We start from the raw sequence: 17,227 nt of genomic DNA, 5'->3' as shown, positions 1-17,227 counted from the left end.
TGGTATATCATGCATGGTAATAATGCCACCATGCATGTTACTATACATACAGTATGTGTTGCTGTGATGTTTTGCAATACAATTAACATTTATTAACATGACCCAAATCCACCTCCCTAAATTGATTGAATGTTTATGTACTGGCCTGTGAATTAGGATGGCAGGTCGACTGGTTTGCATTTAGATTTGTCTGCGTTTCCACAATCTGTCCATTGTTCCACAGGCCCGAGATGTGCGCAGCAATGAGGTGGTGGCCATCAAGAAGATGTCCTACAGTGGCAAGCAAACGAATGAGGTAACGAGACGAGAGTGTTGTCATAGTGACCACACACATACACAGTGCAATATCAACAACTCGGATGGAATCAACACATAAAGTATAAAGGGGCTATGTCCATGGAAATCGCATATTTGAGTTGCCAGGGCCTTTCTGCCATCCATGTCTATGGTAAAGATGCGCTGTAGCGCTAGTCTTCTTAGGGCCCAGCAATCATGTTTTGGCGACCAACCTGTTTTTATTGGTGGAGCACTCAAGCGCAAGAAGAAAATAGCTCACCTTTTTGGAGAGGTGTGTCGCTCATCAAAGTACCATTTGATCCTCCTGACTGTGTCTCACAACCCAGCCATTTACAACGCTCTGTGCGAGCGCGCTGCCCATGATAGCCAAAGTGCTCCTCCTGATGAACTGCTTTCTGTGGACACAGTCTTTTGTAAACTTCTCGGGGTCGTTCAGTGTGGCACGATCAAGGTTGGTTGCCATTCAAGCCCATCCACGCCGTAGTTCTAGTAATGTCAGACATTTTGGCAGCGTCGTAGCTGGTTTTATGACGATAGTCAATGCAAGAACCCTGTTATAACAGAGAAGGTCATTCATTTTGTTAACAAACGGCTACTTATTTGTATACCTATCAAATACAATACTGCGACAACATTCAAATGTTTTTTATTTTACATGTTTCATTTGTTTACTACTCACAACCTGGTGTCCCTATTTTTGGCATTTAAGTATAGGGGGAAACATTCAATAAATACCCCAAGATCTCTTAAAATGGGCGATCTATAAGCTCAAAAAGAATTTGATGCTGCACGCTGTGAGCTTATATTGTTTTAAAGTTCTGAAATAGGGTAAGTGGTTAAGCATTGTGATGCAATGTGTTTTGAACTTGGTCATCGTCTATTTTTGCAAATAAAAATACAAGTTTTAAAGCACGGGGAATCAATCACTCTCTAGATATCTCTGATATTTACAGCTCCTTTTAGGGTAATTGTCGAGACCGGGTCCCAGTGATTTTGACAGTCACATTTGTATTTACTTAGTTAGTTTAGTTATTAGTTATAGAGCGCAAACATACAATGACTTCTACTGGATCTCTTCTCCACTAGTCCCTCCCTAACATTTTAGTCAATCTTTTTTTCGTTCGATGAAATTGTCAATATATATATATATATATATATATATTGACAATTTCATCCACCGAAAAAAATATTATTTGGTCTTAGTTTTAGTCATCACAGCTTAGTTTTTCGTCAGTGAAAAAAGGTAGTTGGCAAACATTTTTTGTCATAGTTTTAGTTGATAAAATCAACACGTTTTGTTTCGTTGAGCTGAAAATCACCCTGGCATATGTCGGCTCATGCAGCTTGTGGTTTCATTGAGCAATGTGACGGCTGACGGGTACGATGAATTCAACTGGCAACAGTGTGACAATGTGGATACTCATGATTGTACCTTTTACCCACTGCATTGTTTTGACGTGCCCAAAATAGGTCTGCCAGCTTGAAACTGGTTAAAGGAATTCAGACCACACACTCTTATATGAGCGCAGAATCGGAGATGCTCAATTTTATGCTAACCAAATAAACATTTGCACCTTTTTGTGCAATCGATTTTTGCAATCACAACAGAAATATAATTGTTTTCTTTGTCCGGGAGACATGAGGGTGTGTGAATGACTATCAATTTTTGTATTAATTGCTTTATCTTATTCTCTGTCTCCAGAAATGGCAGGACATTATCAAGGAGGTGAAGTTTCTTCAGAAGCTTCGCCATCCCAACACCATAGAATACAGAGGATGTTACCTGAGAGAGCACACAGCATGGGTATGTGTGTGTGAACTCACCCTTTAAAAACTTGAATATACAGTATTCACTGGTACATGTAACTGAGAAGCAGTGGGTCTTGTGTGACATAATTCATGCCACTGCTCTGTTCTCAGCTGGTGATGGAGTACTGTCTAGGCTCGGCCTCAGATCTCTTAGAAGGTCAGTACAACGGTTACTTTCATATGTATTTTATTTTGTATGGCTTGTTGCAGTACATAGTACACCCCAAATGTATTGCACTTCAGACTGGGCGATTAATGTTTTGAGAACCACTGCTGTATACTTAACCACTTAAGCCTTGCATGTTATAATTTGTCCATATATCAGCTCTACGTTTTAAAAGAAAGTACCATTTGTGCCTATAATGACACCAGGTTGAAAATATGAATGTACAATTAAGCATAATCCATTGTGCGTATGCTTAGTTGTACATTTCTGGTGTGGTTTTAACCATTGGAGTGAGCCAGCCTAGCTTTTATCCACCTGTCAAGTTGACCTAGTCTGGAAGTGAAGAGAGGCGGAAAAAAACCAACGTATCATGTGGATTTGAAGGGGAGCAGATCTATAAGCTCTCAACATGTCGTGCTGCAACGTTGTGGGCTTGTAGATTGGCAATTTTGATTAAATTAATTTAAATAATAAAAAACGAATAGTTGAATTTTGTTTTTCACTATCGAATCTTGGCCATCGAACCAAGCTTCAAACAATTTGGATCAGCTCTTCTATTTTTACTGTACGACACCGTCAAAATATAAATCTGGCTTAAGTGGTTAAATAATTATTGAGCTGCTCTCTAGTCTCTGTGTCTTTTTGCTCTAACCTTATGTTTCCTTGACTTGCAGTTCACAAGAAGCCACTCCAGGAGGTGGAAATAGCTGCTATTACCCATGGTGCACTACTAGGCTTAGCGTATCTTCACTCTCACAATATGATTCACAGGTAAACCACTTTTTACAACACCTAGGCTTATGATGCATTGATGTTGTTCCACACGACTACTGCTCTGTATGATGTGATGCAGGTGTTCTTTTACAACACCTAGGCTTATGATGCATTGATGTTGTTCCACACGACCACTGCTCTGTTATGATGTGATTCAGGTGTTCTTGTGACTGTCATGGGGGTATCAATAGATTTTCAAGACAATGTTGACTCAGTGGCGTTTCCAGGAATTACATTTTGGGCAGGCAAGAATTACATTTTGGACAGGCAAGATGTGTTAATTGTCGTCTCCCCGCGCACAATCATAGCACTAAAGGTTTTCAAAGAGATATACCTGCCAAACGAGTAGGATACAAAGGCTGAAAGGCATTCATTTACATTCCAATGGGTGATTGAGGGTCGCGCTCTACCGCAACGGCCAATCAGCTGCCCACTAATAGTTCTCAGGTCTTGTTTTTGTCGCCTCTTTTTTTCTCATTGTATGGATTTTGGCCAGGCAGAAAATGGATTTGGACAGGCGGACGCCTGCCCTCGCCTTATTGTAGATACGCCTCTGTGTTGACTCCTGTTTTCGCTCTACACTAAATGTCCTTGCCGATCTACAAGCTCACAAGGCGACACGACATTGTGAGGTTGTACATCGGCTACCTTGCAGAATATTCGACCCAGCCCAGAATGGGGACGCTTGGGTTCAGGTGGTTATGTGTGCTAACTTGTGACATATTTATGGCGTCTCTATCCACCAGAGATGTGAAAGCAGGCAATATCCTCCTGACAGAGCCGGGCCAAGTCAAGCTGGGTGACTTTGGTTCAGCCTCCATCGTGGCCCCAGCCAACTCCTTTGTGGGAACCCCCTACTGGTGAGTGCCTGTGCTACAGTCCTTAAACTAGGAAAGTGCACCCAGAGGATGCATTCCCTGTAGTGCATTTGACGTGTATGTGTTTTGTGTATGAAAAGGCAATAATGGTGATTCCTGTGTTGGTTTTTCATGTCAAGGCCCATTATTTATTCACTATTTGAGCCATGGACCACCATTGGATGAGATTTAGCCTCAATATTTTGTTACCCTTGGATAAGATTTTGTCCAATTCCATGCCGGGGAGCCACTGGCCCTAAAGCTCAAGGAATAGAGATTAACCTGTGATGTCATGACATACTTTTTATTTCTGTTTTTTCTATTCACTTGGTCATTAAGGTCCACAAAATGAGAGGTCTGCTATGCCGGAAACATCGTGAAAATATATGTATACCACACCATAGACAACCAATATAAGTAGTATATACTTTAAGTAGCAATGTCAAATTAGGGGGTTTTCATGATTCTGAATCCATTTCAAGCATTAGTTTTACGAAAAACACTCCTTGGCCTAAATTCCGCCATATCCACTTGCCCAAATGTGCCCTGGGCTGACCTCATCACATTTGTGATGACGGCTATGGCCGTTTTTAGGCCAAGGAGTGTTTTTCATGCAAAACTAATGCTTGAAATGGATTCAGAATCATGAATCCATTTGACATTGTTTGCCTTATAGATTGTCTATGGCGATGTTTCCGGCACAGCAGACCTCTCATTCTGTGGACCTTAATGACCAAATTAATAGAAAAAACACAAATAAAAAGTATGTCATGACATCACAGGCACTCGCAAATCTTGGGTGACTGGCTCCCCGGCTAATAGGAGACACAGGCAAATGTTGATCAAAATAACAATTATTCTACATTCTCTAATTGAGTAGACTTTCTGTAAATTAAGTAATGCAGATGTTTAACAATAATTTTAACTCTTGAATAAGGGTCCATTTGGTTACCAACTCTCCAGCATTTATCTGGGGACCACCTGGAACCTCCTCAAGGACCACTGGTTGAAAACCACTGAGTTAGAGCATGCAGCCAAATTGTGTAAACCAGCTAATCAGTCAGTCTATGAAGTTATTACAAATTAAAGGGACCTTGATGATAAGACCAGCCTGTGTGATTTGCACGCCATACAGTAGTCACTGAACAAGTTAAGAAAAAAACTTGCCACCATGTCCTGAATTGGCATAAACATATTTGTAACAACACTGGTCTCTCTGTCTTCATACACATCAAGCTCTCTGTCATTCTTTCTGGACTCCAGACAGCTCGAACTGAGTTGAATGTCTGCGGACATGAACTCACTAGTAAATGTGGGGGTTTTGGTTTGTTAACTTGCACATTTATAAATGTTTGTTGGTGTTGATCAAACACAGGCCTTGCATCACAGCCAGTATTTCTAGCTTGCTATTTTTTTCTTTCTCACTCTCCCCCTCTCATCTCTCTCTCGCTCTCCAAGGCACACTCTTGAAGAACACTTACAATGCCGTTATTGTAATGACATGATCATATTATACTTTTAAAAGAAACCTCCACGTTACGGCCACACGCCTTCATCACTAAAGCCATCCAGGTTGAGAATATACTGTAATACAGGACTATTGCATCAGAGGTTAATTCAATTTCTTAAGCTTGCTCTCTGATTAAGTAAACCCACCACAACAAACTTCACGCTGGCTGCCTCCAAACATGATTGTGTCATGTAAAAGTGCTGGCTTCCTGTGTGTTCTGTGTCAGGATGGCTCCTGAGGTGATCCTGGCTATGGACGAGGGCCAGTACGATGGCAAGGTGGACGTCTGGTCCCTGGGAATCACCTGCATAGAGCTAGGTAAGCATACTTGTCACATGAGCCATGTTTGACCAGTCAGTCCTATTACTGCCATTTTCAACTCATTACCCACGTATCCACTGACTATACTGTGACAAATAGTGAAAATAGCAGATATATAAGCTAACACCGCGTTACCCAGTAGTACAAAACACTAATGATGACCTACAAGGCAATCAAGGGCATGGCAGCCCTATACCTCCAGGAGACCAGGACATGATCCAACCACACACTCCTTTCCGATCAGTTAACACACTAGGACGTCTGTGTACCTCCCTTCCTCATGACACCCTGGCCAACGCTCCACTAGACTCTTCTCCCTCCAGGCTTCCAAGCAATGAACACCCCCCTGCCCATCCCCAGTCAGAACTGCAGACTCACTCATGTTCTGCTGCAGTCTGAATACTAACCTCTTCAGACTCCACCCCACCCCCCTAGCACCTCTTAATATTAGTATTCATACTTGTCGCCCATTTTTGATAGAAGCTTGTTATATAATGTCGATCTAAAATGTTATTTAGATGGCATGCTAAGGCAGATGGTAGGTTTGAAGTTGCTGTTTATGTGACTATTTTTACCCCGTTTGTTGACTAGGGTTCATGCCATTTACTCTGATCTTGCACTCTCGATAAGAGCGTCTGCGAAATGCTTAAAATGTGAATGTTTGCATAATGTACCATAGTGTACATACATTTAATCTGCACAATAACACATTGTGGTGATTTTTTTATGTTGTTGGAGCAGATTGTTGAGGGGTGCGTCCAAATGAAAATAAATTAACTACTAAATTGAGTAACTTAAAACTATTGAGTTTCTTGTGACCGTGAATGTATCATGTTGACATTCCTTAAGTAAATGCATACCATTGACATTGTTGCTGCTTCTCAAAATATTCTCCGCTCTCAGACCATGCTTTGTTTTGCGAAGATGCTTCTGGGCAAGTCTAATTTGGTTTCAAACAGATTTCTGGGAATTGCTACCAGTGGTGTTGCTTAAATAAAAGACTACTAATACAAATGTGACTTGAACACTGATCATTTTACAGGGTGCCACCTCTGAATAAAAGAAGGCTGTTTATTCCGATATGTTCATATTGATCTCTGTGCTCCCCCTCTGTAGCTGAGAGAAAACCTCCACTGTTCAACATGAATGCTATGAGTGCCTTATACCACATCGCCCAGAACGAGAGTCCCATCCTGCAGTCCAACCATTGGTGAGACGACACTCACTTCTCTAAAGCCTGAATTCTACTTTGTGGTACCATGGTGTCACACGTCCAAAATAGCAGATCCACAAGCTCACAGCGACGGATGTAGTGCGCTGTGAGCTCGTAGATCTGCTATGTTAAGCACGCCACGCTGCATAACTCCTCTACTACGTCTTTTTTTTCCCCCTTTGTTTTTCCTCTTTGTTCGGCACGTATTTGCTTATTTGTACTTCCTCTTCTTTTTGGAAGACGAATGGTAAAACTCCTCTCCCTCTCTCGTCAGGTCCGACTACTTCCGTAACTTCGTAGACTCTTGTCTACAGAAGATTCCCCAAGACCGGCCTACCTCCGATGTGCTGCTGAATGTAAGCACGTGCACACACACACACACACACACACACACACACAGATGTTTTTTGTATTACATCTTACACACACACACGTTTTTATTATTACATCTTGTGTACGCTTGTCCTCGTGGCCCAAACATTAATGCTTGATATGGTTCCATATCATCACATTTTCTCTCAAATTCCTTGACTACATGAATAAAACGTACCTCTATGGTATGTCTTTATTTACTGAAACCAACTAACTGTGCTAAGAAATGTTGACAAATAATGTTCCTGTCATACTGAATGACATTTGAAAAAAGAATAGAGAAAAAGAGACACGCTGATGAAGAGCTTTCACGTTCAAAACAAGGCAGTCGCCTTCGCCGTTTCCTCCATTTTTACTGTGCCCTGTTTTTTTGTTATGAGCACCTGTTTGCATTGGCTTCTCAGAAATAACAATCATGATAATGTAGTATATTTCCCAGCCCTACTCGCTGTGCTAACATGCACCAATTCCCCACCACCCAGCATCGCTTCCTGTGCCGTGAGCGTCCACTGACAGCGGTGATGGACCTGATCGCACGCACCAAGGACGCAGTGCGCGAGCTGGATAACCTGCAGTACCGTAAGATGAAGAAGATCCTCTTCCAGGAGACGCAGCACAATGGCCCAGTGTCCGAGGGAGGGGAAGATGAAGAGGTAAGGCACTCTAGGGCACAAAGGGAGGGAGAGGGTTGCAAGGGTATGAAGACAGGGAGAGAGCATAATAATGAGGTCACACTTCAAAAGCTAGCCCAAAGTTAAGTTCACATTTGCTGTAGTTTGATTTATATGAACATGTTCATGGTTTGCAATTAATTGAAATTCTTTATTGGGAATAACCCCTTGAGATGAATCATCTTGTTTTCAAGGGTCCACAGATAGCGCCTAACCAAATCCATCGTGGGAGGATCGCCGGCCACCCGAGGCATGAATTATATAGATGGGCTGTCAAAAACGCGTGTTTTGATTTGAATCGTAATCTGTGATTTAGATTCAGAGAAATCAGCGGGAGAAGATTTCGGCTCCCGTTAAAGGGGAATCATTTCGCAGACCGACCAACGACTTCCGGTTTTGAATGTCTGCAATTGACAGTAGTGTAGTGCTCGTCGATAACAAATATAAAGCAGTAAATAACGGAGATCTCCGTCTATGACAGATGGGCTAGATAAGACGGAGATCGTCATCTTCGGCAGTTAAAAGTGTTTTAAACAAACTGTTAAACAAAATAAATGGAGAAGACAGTGGTTGTATTATTTAGCTTGAACCAAATTATGCAGGACTTCAAATGCATAAAATATGGCTCCACCCTGTGGTTACATCCTGTATGTCATTTAGTAACCGGAAGAGTCATTATCAGTGTGCTATATGAATGTGTAGTATTGTGTACACATACTGAGGGTCCAAGGATATGTTCTACAGAACTACAGAAACTATTTGTTTACAAAACAAACAAATTATAGAGGAATGTTGTTACATTGAAAATGAGGGCCTGTCCCTCAACTGTACTCAAGAGTTGAAATAATGGTGATGATGATACAATTATTTATTATTTTTTTGCTGTGCCAGTTTTAACTGTGAATATATATATATATATATAATACCTTTTGTAAAGCTTTGCCTTGACAAATACCACAAATACCACCGCATGGTTGTGCAATTAATTAAACCTAACAAAAAGTCTAAATTAAATAAAAATTAACCTGCTGTTTTGAGTGCAATCGCATGACAAGATGTGTTCTCTCTGCTCACTTCTTTACGATCTTGGTATTGAGAAAAGGCGACAATTTGTCTAGCAACTTGAAATAATGAGTGTCGTTAACGCTTGCAGAACTTAACAATGCTCATGTTCAATAGTTAAAAATGTTATGTTCACCAAAAGATGAACATGTTAATTGAGCAAAAACTTTGGTGGTCACAGCACTCGTGTGGCTACAATTTTGTGAATGTCTCAAATCTTGTCCTTTCCGTAATCAGTGAATTGCCTCAATGACGTTCTGACGCGTTTGTGGTGTTGTTGACGTCAGGATCCGGAGCAGTACGTTCTTCGGACGGGCACAGTGAACAGCATGGAGAGCTCCCAGTCGGTGCCCAGCATGTCCATTTCGGCCAGCTCACAGAGCAGCTCCGTCAACAGCTTGGGGGACGCCTCCGATGACAGCAGCACCGAGATAGCCATGATGCAGGAAGGAGAGCACACGGTGGCCTCCAACAGCTCCATCATCCACCGGCCCACGGTAACGCACGCATGCCACCAGGGCGGTCGGTCTGTGTGACCAAAATTAATTTTCTGCATTAGTTAGCTGTAAGTGAAGTCAGTGCGCATTATTCCTTTTTGTCTTCTTAAGCGTCGCCTGTCCAGTCCTATGCACCTGTCCTATCAATTAGGTGTGCAAAATGGCTACTCTCTCCAGTACACAAATGGTTACTTACCCATCTTTGTTCTGGTTGTGGGAATGTTCTTGAAATATTTACTGGTACACAATCCCAGCCTGTCCCCAATCTGAAAAACATTGTCCACACTACAGTACATTTTTTATTTCAGCAGGAGGAAAGAAAAGAAAATAACCCAGTACATTTATTGATGTGTACTGTATGTTTGTTGGACTCATGTATTGCTCTTCTCCCTCTGTCAGGGCCAGGACAACATCTACGATGACCCTTACCAGCCAGAGATGGACCAACCCCAGGCCCCCTCGGCCGGCCGGCGCCGCGCCTACTATCGCAACCGTGACCACTTTGCCACAATCCGAACCGCCTCCCTGGTAAGTAAGACCCCCAGTCCTGGTCTTGAAGGTCAGTTCATGCTTTGCGTCAAATGACGGTGGTGTCGCTGACATGGATTCAAGTTCTCAGTCGTCACGACTGATTTCAGTCATTTGGATTCCATAGCAGCCAGAATGTCTTCTATGGCTAGGGTTCCCTAACTTTTCAGGCTGCAACCTTCCCAAAAGAATGATATTTGAACTGAGGGCCCCCCACCCTGAAGCATGTAGTTTGACTGTTCCACAGATACATAATGTGACAATAGCTACAATAAGTCTCACATCATCATTTAGTGCCCCTAAACAAACATTAAAAGTCCATAGACTTAGCTGGCAAACGATTTTTGTGGAAAGTGCTCTCAATAAACATTAAAAGTCCATAGACTTGGCTGCCAGACAGAAAAGTCATTAAACTGTAACTTAGGAAAAGTGCACATACCCTTATACTGTATCTTGGTTGGTTTACTGTTGAGTGAGAAAACAATGTTGCACAAGTTTGGGGAACCACTGCTATGGAAGCATGTCCCAAGCCAAACATAGTGTAAAGTGTCCTAATGGTGACCGCTTCTACTACCTGTCTGCAGGTGACCCGTCAGATCCAGGAGCACGAGCAGGGCTCGGCGCTGCGCGAGCAGATGTCGGGCTACAAGCGCATGCGGCGGCAGCACCAGAAGCAGCTCATGGGCCTGGAGAACAAGCTGAAGGCGGAGATGGACGAGCACCAGCTCAGGCTGGACAAGGAGCTGGAGAGCCAGAGGAACAGCTTCTCTGCCGAGGCCGACAAGCTGGTGAAGAAGCACCAGGCCATCCTTGAGAAAGAGGTGAGCCTGGCACAATCCTATATTAAATTGACTGGCCGAGTGTATGGCATCCATATATGGGCACAAAAGGGACAAGGACCGACAGATAGAGATCGGATTGGCGAAGCGACGTAGGCGTGAGGGAAGCCATTATTTGAGGTAATCGCAATTATTTTTTGCATAATCATCATAATCATTACAATGTTGATTCGAAATAGCCGATCTACAAGCTCAAAAGTGACGCGCCTTGAGCTTGTCTTTTTGTTTATTATTAAATGATTTAATTAAATGATTTGTCATATCTTCCCTGTGGACCTTTTTGTTTACGAAGCCTAAAAGTCAAAGTAATGTAATTTCTTTTCAGAATGTTCCAATGTTCAACTACAGAAAAAGCAATTCAATCGTTAATCATAATTATTTGAGCGACAATTCATCGTCAAGAAAAATGTCGGCGACCCTATACACGGTCACATTTACAGCATCCCATTGTTTCTGTTCCAAAGAGTGTAACAAATGGAACCAAATGGACCCCTACGCTTCCATGTTACATTTCTAATGATGAAAGGTCAGAGTTGAGCCCAAACCACACCAATGGGTCGCCGTGCAACTCCTTGCAACTAAACGGTTGCGAGTAGACACATGTAGTTGCAAGCAAACATTGAATTGAATCAGTTGTGTCGACATGCGCCAACGTGCAACAGGACATATGACACCGCTGTGACGAATGCTAAAACCGCTTTGTTGCGTCTCAACTCTTGACCCATTGGTGTGGTTTGTGCTATATTCTGCTTGTTTTAACTGGTTGGATTGACACTGAACACAACCATAAACATTGCTGTGTGTGTCTGTGTCTCTGTCTGTCTGCAGGTGAAAGCTGCGCTGGCAGAGGAGAAGAAATTCCAGCAGCACATTCTGGGCCAGCAGAAGAAAGAGCTCACCAGTTTACTGGAGTCCCAGAAACGCCAGTACCGCCAGCGCAAGGAACAGCTCAAAGAAGTACGATGTTTCTCAAACTTTTTATTTTATTTCAAGGACCCCAGTTAGTATGCATGTAGGCCTTGAACCCCCATACCTCTTGAGAGTTACATACCTGTAAGGGCCCATTTTGTTCCTAAATTTCAATCAATGTTTTCAATCATAAACATTTAGTTGTTTAGCTTAAGACCAACACCGATTTACGCCTTTTAAAATCCCAACGCTTCACTGCCAAAGGCAATGGATTGTGCAGTTTTCGCCAATGTATGAATAGTTCTGGGCTGCTAAGCGACAGATACAACCGGAAGTGAAACCATCCGCCTCAAGGTTATCAGATTTAGAAAAATACATTTGTCTCTGATTCTTTTTCCAGATTGCGTTTTTTGTCAAAACAAGCTTTATTTAACAGCCCATAACTAAAAGAACCAATGATCGTGGTTACGAAATATATTTTCCAGGTGAAAGAAAATACGATCTTCTGTCACTCAACACAGTGTTTGTTTACATCCGGTTCACGTCTCGGGCCTTCAAAATAAGGGTCTTCACTGAAAAACACTGGCAGTGGCGGAAGAATTAATTAATTATTACCTGGCAGTCAATGTGTTGACTGTTGCCTCCTTGTCTGTGGGAACAGGAGCTGAACGAGAACCAGTCGACCCCAAAGCGAGAGAAGCAGGAGTGGCTGGTCCGTCAGAAGGAGTGTCTGCAGCAGATGCAGGCGGAGGAGGAGGCCGGGCTGCTGCGGAGGCAGAGGCAATACTATGAGCTGCAGTGTCGTCAGTACAAGAGGAAGATGCTGCTGGCCAGACACAACCTGGAACAAGACCTGCTCAGAGAGGTACTATGTTCTCCATGTCAGCGTTTACCAACGGGGGGAAAAAAATAAATATATAATAGTCCATACCCGGGGATGTGTGCAGTCAAAGTAGAGTTACAGAGTTAAAAAACAACAACAAGAAAACGAATGAACAGCTTGAATTTGGTGTTTGACTTCGATTACCGTGAACTCTTCCAGGATGAACAGTCTCACACCTGGGTGAGCGCCTGCTTGTGAACTCGGCTCATGCTGAACCCCACACTCAAACGTTTTCCTCATTCGTTTGTGCATGGCAAATGTTACACCAGAAGTGTTTTGACAAGGAAGGTTTGAGAGAAAATGCTATGTTTTGGAAGTATTTAAGACACAGACTGGATGCAAGCACTTGGATTTTAATCTGAGAGTACCGGTATAGATTATGTATATAGTCTTTCTATATTGCCTAGGAGCGGCAATGGAAAGTCTCTCTTAATGTCTACTCTGTGCTTTTTACTGGCTTTGTCTCCTGCCGCAGCGATGAAGGCAAGGGCCTCCCCCTCTCCTTAGACGATGCATGTCGGGCTCCAGCAGCAAGTATCAGCCCACTCATATTTGGCTCTTATTAATGTCCCCCCTCTCCAGGACCTGAACAAGAAGCAGACCCAGAAGGACTTGGAGTGCGCCATGCTGCTGCGGCACCACGAGTCCACCCAGGAGCTGGAGTTCCGTCAGCTGGGCTCGGTGCAGCGCACGCGGGCCGAGCTGATCCGCACGCAGCACCAGACGGAGCTCACCAACCAGATGGAGTACAACAAGCGCCGGGAGCAGGAGCTGCGGCAGAAGCACACCGTCGAGGTCCGCCAGCAGCCCAAGAGCCTCAAGGTAAAGGAGGGAGTGACCCAGAGCCACTGTTTATAAATCCAGTCCTGGGGGGGGGATTCCGGTGCTGCATGTCTTATGTAATAACCTACCTATTCCATTTCTCCCCCTCTATTTCCCATTCCAAGTGCATTTGTCTTATATGTAATGCCAGCGCCTCTATTCTAAAGCACCCTCCGGTACATATTTAAACTATTTTCAGGTGGGTAGATCTTGTTGAGCTGGTCATTTGAAAGTAGCTCTTAAGTCAAAAAAGGTTGGTCACCCCTGACCTAGATAGTAATAGTAATGGTCACAGAAACAAGTTTTAGTCTGCAGTTACTTAATACACAACTCTCACAACAACTTATGACAAGTTACCTGGACCAGCATGGCAGCCTCATTTACTGTAACGTAAAATCAAGTGGCCAATGTGACATCGACGTACTATTACGTCCAGGTTCTATTTTTTCCTACCACAAAGTTTATGACATTCAATCGTCTTCTTGCATATCCCTCGTCTGACAAAATGGCATTGTTCATTGCTAACGCCACTCTTTTTGTCCTCGCCTCCGCTCAGTCCAAGGAGATGCAGATCAAGCGTCAGTTCCAGGACACGTGCAAGATCCAGACGCGGCAGTACAAAGCCCTCCGCAACCACCTGCTGGAGAGCACGCCCAAGGCCGACCACAAGGCCGTGCTCAAGAGGCTGAAGGAGGAGCAGACGCGCAAACTGGCCATCCTGGCCGAGCAGTACGACCACTCCATCAACGACATGCTGTCCACACAGGCTGTGAGTAAGGCAAGGAAACTTCCGCGCACCGGGCACAAGCACACCACCGCAACAACATGACACACACCACAGCACATTGGGGCGCACATAGTTACAATTAACACTTTGTTATGCCAGGTATTAATTATGAATGCCTTCCATTCTGAGCGGATTTGCTTGAGGCAAACATTACCCCAGGTCTGTGTACCGAAAGTGAAAGCCACCAACGCTAAATCTATCGGATCGCATATCTAAGTCACCCGAAACATAAACCTTGCAACTGCGACTTGTGACGCTGCCAAAACCGGCCTTAATCTCTTGAGCCCAAAAATAGCAGATCTACAACAAGCTAACAACGCACGTTGTGAGCCAAAAACCGGAACTGGATGTTCTTCTGACTGGACGGATATTCTTCTCTCACTCGGAGATCACAAAGGCTTACCGTGGCCATTACTACTTTGGCTTTGACTGTCGAATAAAGATTGTTTTGACCAGAAATGCCATCTGGGACAAGGAATCTGAGATAAAGGCGAGAGAAATGAACAAACAGTGGCTGTTTATATCTTCACCTAGCAACCCAGTGCTAATGTAAGTAGCATTACTACTCGATCGATCATAAGTAACCAATATTAAATTATATAATGCCTAAATTAAATTGTAAATTGTATAAAGGACCATAAGCCGTAGATCTATGCCAATTGTGGGGGCTCAGATTCATTTATAAAACGTAGATCTACGCCAAACACGGCCAATGTGTTAATTCAAAAATCATTGTTTCGTTAATGGAATGCCCAAAATAGGGATGCCAGAGTCAAAATGATTAGAGCTTTGTGCTCGAAACATCGCAGATTGTTTTGGTGCAATAAAGCATCTGTCGCCCTCGTGTGGGAGCTTTTACTTATTATTCTATATAGTCAAAATGATAAAAAAATACATTTTAGGGTGTAGAATTTGCCTCTTTTTTTGAAAATTAGTGCGTCCAGTACTGATACAGATAATGTATAATTTCCCATATTGCAACAATACTATGTGGTTATCACAAACACCATCACAAGGCACACCTCGTGTCACACAACCACTGATGTACATTGCACATTCAGGATATAGAACCATCCAGAAAACCTTTCTCTTAAAACCCCAAGCAGGTTGTATTCTACTGAAGGCTTTTTTTTACCGCCTCTCTCTTCCCCATCATCACAGCTGCGGCTGGATGAGTCGCAGGAGGCAGAGTACCAGGTGCTGCGCATGCAGCTGCAACAGGAGCTGGAGCTGCTCAATGCCTACCAGAGCAAGATCAAGATCCACACGGACTCCCAGCACGAGCGGGAGGCCAAGGACCTGGAGCAGAGGGTGTCCATCCGCAGGGCACTGCTGGAGCAAAGGGTACAATGCACGGGAAACCAGTTGTTCTCAAACCGTTTAATGTCAAGGACCCCCCCAAATTGCTGTACGGTACATTTGGCTGCGGACTCCCTAACCACCTCATGTGAAAATATATGCGTCACTGACTGTGGTTTATAATCCGCCTCGAGTCTGTGCTACTTCCGCGTTGCATAACATAACAGTGACTTCACTGTGGAATCCTTGGTATCTTTACCGTTCACTTGCCGCCCTGCGCGACCCAGAGTCGTATAGATGAGAGAGTTACGACAACTCCATTCACTTCATGGGGCCAGTCCAATGGCGGCTCTTCTACATAGACTTCTATTGGTGAAGAGTGACAAAGGACTGAACCAGAAGTTTTCGGAATTGGAGTCTAAAGCCAAATTCCAATACCTCAAATCATGGTGGTGTTACGGTGAAATGGGTGTCCTGCTGAAATATGTCACAATCGTGTTGACATCACACGTCAGTGTCCGAACATAAATCATTGCAGTTTGTTCATTAGCAGAGTTCAACCTAGCAGTATTTAGTCCACGCATTTAAAGACTTCCATGTAAGTTGTGTGAAGTCCACAACATGGTCACATATTTTGGCAGGGCACCAATTTCACCATAATTTGCCATGCTGGAGTGACCGAGTGTGAGTGAGCGAGTGGCCGAGATTTGGGGTATTGGAATTTGGCTTATGGGCTTTAGAGTTACATGAACCATGTGACCGGGCTGTTTTCTGCCCCCTCAGTGGCAAAAATTGACATATCTCAACTCCCCATTTCTTCCGTAAAATAATACCTACCACTTTTGTTTTCATTATGATTACCCCTCGCACTCGTATATTAAAATCAATTCTCAAACGCTCCAAGGACGTCCGTTGCGCTTGGGTCACACTGCAAGTTCCGTTTTGTTCAGTTAGATATGCGACTTGGGTGGTTAGAGCAGGTTAGAGTGTTCAGACTGAGATGCACCTTTAGAAATCAGATTTCATTTGAAACCACCTCTAGTTAAAAGTAACTAGAGGTAAAAAATATGGCTAAAATGATATGGATGCTTTCCCGGTTGTGGGTTAAAAAGGCATTTTGTTTAATGGATTTCATTTTGATGAATTAAACATTAATCCCTATCCTAAAATCCTCCTAGTATCCTACCCTAAAATGTTTCCATGTCTCCTGTCTGCGCCTCAGATCGAGGAGGAGATGCTCTCCTTGCAGAACGAGCGCACGGAGCGTATCCGCACGCTCCTGGAGCGCCAGGCCCACGAGATCGAGGCCTTCGACTCAGAGAGCATGCGCCTGGGCTTCAGCAACATGGCGCTGTCGGGGATACCCGCCGAGGCCTACAACCAGGGCTACCCCAATCCCAGCCCGTCGTCGGGCTCTAGCGGCTGGCCGTCGCGGCCTGTGCCGCGCTCGGGCAGTCACTGGACCCACGGTGTGCAGAACTCTGCCGCGCCGCCGTCCTGGCGCAACGCCACGGGTGGAGGAGGTAGGCCCGTCTAGATTATTACATAATTTTTTAAGATAATCGCAATAATTTAAGATAATCCCAATTATTATCGTTTCCATTGATTCCT

General features: G+C 43.7%; 1 protein-coding gene across 2 annotated transcripts in view; it reads left to right on the top strand.

The window, feature by feature from the left end:
• The window catches only part of taok2a (TAO kinase 2a), a 28,574-nt gene that overhangs the window by 6,687 nt on the left and 4,660 nt on the right, over nucleotides 1-17,227 (top strand). The window contains exons 3-20 of one of the 2 annotated variants that reach the window (XM_079521098.1): nucleotides 224-295; nucleotides 2,000-2,101; nucleotides 2,218-2,263; nucleotides 2,947-3,043; nucleotides 3,793-3,906; nucleotides 5,640-5,731; nucleotides 6,851-6,944; nucleotides 7,222-7,303; nucleotides 7,802-7,972; nucleotides 9,340-9,549; nucleotides 9,949-10,077; nucleotides 10,662-10,898; nucleotides 11,745-11,873; nucleotides 12,487-12,690; nucleotides 13,291-13,530; nucleotides 14,087-14,299; nucleotides 15,479-15,661; nucleotides 16,839-17,139. In XM_079521098.1, coding sequence (XP_079377224.1) covers nucleotides 224-295; nucleotides 2,000-2,101; nucleotides 2,218-2,263; nucleotides 2,947-3,043; nucleotides 3,793-3,906; nucleotides 5,640-5,731; nucleotides 6,851-6,944; nucleotides 7,222-7,303; nucleotides 7,802-7,972; nucleotides 9,340-9,549; nucleotides 9,949-10,077; nucleotides 10,662-10,898; nucleotides 11,745-11,873; nucleotides 12,487-12,690; nucleotides 13,291-13,530; nucleotides 14,087-14,299; nucleotides 15,479-15,661; nucleotides 16,839-17,139 — 2,716 coding nt within the window. Of the gene's footprint in view, nucleotides 1-223; nucleotides 296-1,999; nucleotides 2,102-2,217; nucleotides 2,264-2,946; nucleotides 3,044-3,792; nucleotides 3,907-5,639; nucleotides 5,732-6,850; nucleotides 6,945-7,221; nucleotides 7,304-7,801; nucleotides 7,973-9,339; nucleotides 9,550-9,948; nucleotides 10,078-10,661; nucleotides 10,899-11,744; nucleotides 11,874-12,486; nucleotides 12,691-13,290; nucleotides 13,531-14,086; nucleotides 14,309-15,478; nucleotides 15,662-16,838; nucleotides 17,140-17,227 lie in introns of both variants that reach the window. The other variant, XM_079521097.1, reaches the window with a different exon arrangement.

This window comes from Electrona antarctica, assembly GCF_951216825.1.
Source record: "Electrona antarctica genome assembly, chromosome: 14".
In the NCBI taxonomy this organism is placed as follows: Eukaryota; Metazoa; Chordata; class Actinopteri; order Myctophiformes; family Myctophidae; genus Electrona; species Electrona antarctica.
The sequence above is the reverse complement of the archived record's forward strand: the minus strand, read 5'-3'. Positions and strand labels throughout refer to the sequence as shown.